Here is a 4,518-nt window from a genome sequence, read left to right as displayed (position 1 = left end):
GAAATACCTAATTTCCCTCTGGGATCAATAAAGTATTTTTGAATTGAATTGAATTTAATAAAAAAAACCCTAATTAAATCATATTTTAAATTTTCAGCTAAAGGACTAACTTCTATCGGTGGTCTGGTTAGCCACTGTGGTCACAGGTGGTCTTTGTGTCGTAGTCGGTGAGGTCGAGGTCGTAGGAGCAGTTGCAGTCGTMTTCACTTCAGGAGACTCTGAGGGGGAAACAGTGAGAAGCACTGAAAACAAGCAGGTTTCTACTGTCCATCATCGTCATCAAACTCAAACGTTTTCGTCACTAAGTGGACTCCAGAGGCTTTGCAGTTACACAAAAACAGACACATTCAGTTTGAACACTCCTATTTATCCAAACTCAGGGGAAGATAAAGATAAATGAAGCCAAACAGCCAAAACCCTGGTAAGAATTAAAAAAATAAACTTACTGCTGGTTGGTTTGGAGGTTGGGCTGACAGTAGTAGGAAGCGAAATGCGGACCACAGAAGTAATTGCTGGAGCTGTAGGTGTTGCTGAGTTATTTAGGGTTGTTTGTGCTGCTGTTTAAACAGAAAGAAAAAGTATCAGGACTCAGTTATTTGTCTGCAGCATTAACCAGAACTGGTTCACTTTTCTGAAGGGGGCCGGGGTTACGTATTAACGGTGATAACTTCAAAGATGAAGTTGGTCAACATGCAGTGCTTTCATTTAAAAACCTACTTGTGGGTGTAGGGGCTTTAGTCGTTGGAGCTGTTGTTTCTTCTGATGAACCTAAAAACAGAAACACAAGTGTTAGAGAAAAACCTTTGCTCGCTGAATACCTGGATGATTTGAGAACAGTTGATAGACACGAAGCACCACCCAGTTGAATAGTTAGGATGTACCAGAAACTTCTGGCAGACTCACCAGTTCATCTTTAGCTCCGACCTCTGGTAGAGCTTTTCCAGCATAATGACTAGACATTAAGTCCAAACAAGTTATGCTCTGGTCTCCACAGATGATTTGCTCTATAGACCAAATGTGGCCAACCACAGCCTTTTATATGACCCATGAGAGCTTTAAAGATGTATTAATGTCTTAGAATAAGTGTATGCTGCTTTAAATCCTACATTGACCATAAACTACCTCTCTCAGAATGGATGTTGATTATTTTTACTGTGAAATGATGGCGTCCCACCACTAAGTGGAGGTAAACAGGGTTCAAAAGTAGCCAGCAGCTGGTGAAACTCTGTGTAAAATATCCATTTCACTGCACATTTACCCGCAACCTTTGCCCAGTTGTAAAGGGAAATGGGAGTTTTCCACTTATAAGTCGTGAATTTGAACTGGAATGCCTTTCCAGTGGGAATTCTCTGTTAGAAAGTGGGCGAGTTCAGAATCCAATATGGCAGCTACTCACCACAACTCAGGGAGTAAACATTTCTTACTTTTTATGGTATTTCTGTATTATTTAGTTCAGATTTAGTCAGTCGTACACGTAGTATTTTTCAGTATTTCTAAGAGGTCGTGTTAAAACGCTGTTTCTATGCAAGAAATACCACGTAGAGCTCAGTTATTGTTTGTTAGTGCTCAGCCGTAGATGAGTAACGTGACGTTTTGTGTTTAGTCTTAATTAAGACTGGACCTTTGAGGGCCACCATAATTCCCATGTGGCCCTCGGTTAAGATGAGTTTGACACTCCGAGCTAAAGAATTAAAAATTATCGAATGCTAACGCTAACAGATAACCACTAAGATGACCGTCCCTCAGTCTGCTGGGACTGACACAAACCTGTTGATGTTAGTTTGTTAGTTAGCAGACTTAAAGTTGGCAAAACCTAATTGAGTGAAAGCTATTTGGGCCGCTATTGGTTTTCAATGTTAGTGAAAAGGTTAATGAAACATTAGTTCCACTGTTAGCAGTTAGCTGATTAGCATAAAACCATGCCCACCACTGGGTAAAGGTATCCAGTGAAGAATTAGCTCCTGAAGTAGCTGAGAGGTATTAGTGGAGCTGGTTAGTAAGTAAAACAGAGTTACCAATGGGACAGTTGTGGAAGCAAAAACTTGGGGTGCCTGAAGGACATTCAGACAAACCTCCTCAACAGTGTTTGGACCTTTGCATCTTCAGCTAACTTGAGAAAGACTTGTTAGTATTTGTCACATGTTGCTCAGAGGGAGGTGCTTCATTCAGTTCCCACTCAGCCAAGCCTGGTTTGCATCGACCCTAATAAGTCATTCTTGCTTAAGGCAAGTACTGGACTCTAACAGGGATGCCTTTGATACCAATGGTTTTATGGATGGACTTTCTGGGTGCAGCCAGGGGATAGAAGGTTTACAGTTTGGTCCACTTCAGATTTTATTGCCAAGTTTTACAGATAGTCCCATCAGCCTCATGAGTGGAGACCTCCAACAGGGACTTAGGGTATTTTGAAGGGAGAAATTTGGGTTAGAAATAAACTGGATGACATGAAGTCTGAGCGGTCCTGTTTGGTTGTGTTGTGGTCTACATCCTGAGGTCCTACGGAAGCATTTGGAACTACTGGGGCCCAAAACCACAAGTGTCTGTCTGTGTAAGACATTTCCTCTGAGTCGCTATTTTAAGGTTTGCACTTGCGTATTGGTTGGATTCCTGTTTGGCAGAGCTTTAAAGGTCAATGTCTGAGACAAAGACCCATGTCGCTCCAAGTGTCAGACTTGGGGATGAAAAGTCAGGACACAAGCGGAAGTTGGGGCATGTTGAGGTGGACATCCTCTTCAGCTACAGAGTGTGAAGCTGCATCCTGTCGCAGACACACAACTGTTGTCTCCCCTGGGTATGCGCCAAGCTTCCTGTCTGTTGGGATTTTATTCAACATATTTCAGAGTAGACGTCAGCAAACATCTTTATTTCATTTGGTCTTTTGGTATTTGAAGCGTCCCTTTGGGTAGTTTAAATACCCCAAGTCAAAACTCCAAAAATCCTGAGCAAGTCTGAGGTTTTAATACAAAACTCATTGTGTTTTAACAGGTCAAGACTTGTAAAACACTCGCATTTTGTCAGAGTTCAGTGACAAAGCTCAGGCTTTGGGTGTTTCCTACAGTTGTTTACTGCTGGAAGTCCATTTGTTGCCATCTGGGACCTCCTGGTTTCAGGACAATAATCTGTTGTCTGTGTGAGAGAGGGGGTGCCGTCCAGTTCCCACTGGTTATCTGCTGTTTGATCACCTATCAGCTCGACACAGGACTGCTCTTCTGGCTCAGCACAAGGAAAAACAAACAAATCAAGAGCGTACGTTTGTCCTCGCCTCCTTCAACCGGGCGACAACTTTCAGGAGGAGTTTTAGTTTTTGTGTAGTTGATGTTGCATGTTCAATTAAAAAAATAAAAATCTATGGAATTGTCAAAACTGAAGATTGGTTTCAATTCTTTTGGGGAAAAACTAAAGGCGAACACTCAAGGGAACACGACTCACTTGTTTTATCTCAGTTTGAATAAACGGAAATAGTTTTCGTATCTCAGAGGCAAAATTCAAAGCGAGGCTCCTTTGATTGAACATCTGAGGTCCAGAACTAAATTATATTCAATTAAATTAAATAAACTCCAGCATAAATAATAAAAAGAACATCAAATTTCCACAAACGTTGAGCTAATTCATTCATTACTTCAATAAATGGTTAGATTTGTATCAAGATTAGTAAAGAACTTATCCAGATTATTTTATTCTGAATGATCATCCTACCTGGTGTGAAGACATGGACTGATGCTAGACACAGGAGGACAAGAACCCTCATGGACTTCATGATGATCTCTGACTGGTCCCACAGACTCCAGCTGAGTGACCGGTTGCCCAAAAGGTGTCCGAGCCCGGGTGCTCCGTCGCTGGTGCTTATTTTCGCACTTCCTTTAGATAAAGAAGGGGAGGAAATACATCGGCTTCCCTTCCTGACGAAAAGTGGGTGGATGTGGAGACTTTTTCAACAAGGCAAACCCCTCCTTCGGTACAAACTCATTTAACAACCACGGTTTGGAGTCGTGCGTTCGAGGCAACTCCCATCGCTTATTTTTTCCTGCTGTGACAACATTAGATGAATTAGGAGGAAAACAGAACATGGAAAAAAAAACATGAGTGATGTCAGAAATTATGCAAGAACAAACAACTTAAAGACTTTTAAGTATACATCTAAGATTTATACAAGTTGTTACACACAAAATGTCATCATTGCTCTTCACCATTTGTAGAATGTCTTCTTTTTTTACATTTAGCAATTTAGCTTTCGCAATTTCATTTTTTTTACATTTAGCGATAGCTTCTGTTAATTTTTACTTATTTAGCATCAGATTCCAATAACTTTTTAAAAACCTATTTAGCAGATTATTGTCTGCTAACTTTTACTTACCAAGCTGTTTAGTACGACGGAGTATTAGGGCCGCACAAGATTTTTTTCAAACTTTTTTAAAATTACGAGAAAAAAGTCATAATACTACGATAAAGTCGTATAAAAATAAAGTCGTAATTTATGAGAATAAAGTCGTATAAAAATAAAGTCATAATATTATGAGA

At 40.4% G+C, this 4,518-nt stretch overlaps 1 protein-coding gene across 1 annotated transcript in view; it reads right to left on the bottom strand.

Annotated features, from left to right (window-relative positions):
* Positions 1 to 4,396, bottom strand: part of LOC106514881 (cell wall protein DAN4) — a 10,021-nt gene extending 5,625 nt beyond the window's left edge. The window contains exons 1-4 of the mRNA XM_014004411.1: positions 3,697 to 4,396; positions 718 to 768; positions 447 to 557; positions 111 to 218 (exon numbers count right to left, since the gene is read on the bottom strand). Coding sequence (XP_013859865.1) covers positions 111 to 218; positions 447 to 557; positions 718 to 768; positions 3,697 to 3,757 — 331 coding nt within the window. The 5' untranslated portion in view covers positions 3,758 to 4,396. The remainder of the gene's footprint in view (positions 1 to 110; positions 219 to 446; positions 558 to 717; positions 769 to 3,696) is intronic.
* Positions 4,397 to 4,518: the final 122 nt, after the last annotated feature.

Source organism: Austrofundulus limnaeus, unplaced genomic scaffold (genome assembly GCF_001266775.1).
Source record: "Austrofundulus limnaeus strain Quisiro unplaced genomic scaffold, Austrofundulus_limnaeus-1.0 Scaffold23, whole genome shotgun sequence".
In the NCBI taxonomy this organism is placed as follows: Eukaryota; Metazoa; Chordata; class Actinopteri; order Cyprinodontiformes; family Rivulidae; genus Austrofundulus; species Austrofundulus limnaeus.
Note: the sequence above shows the minus strand (reverse complement) of the source record. Positions and strands in the feature narration are given on the sequence as shown.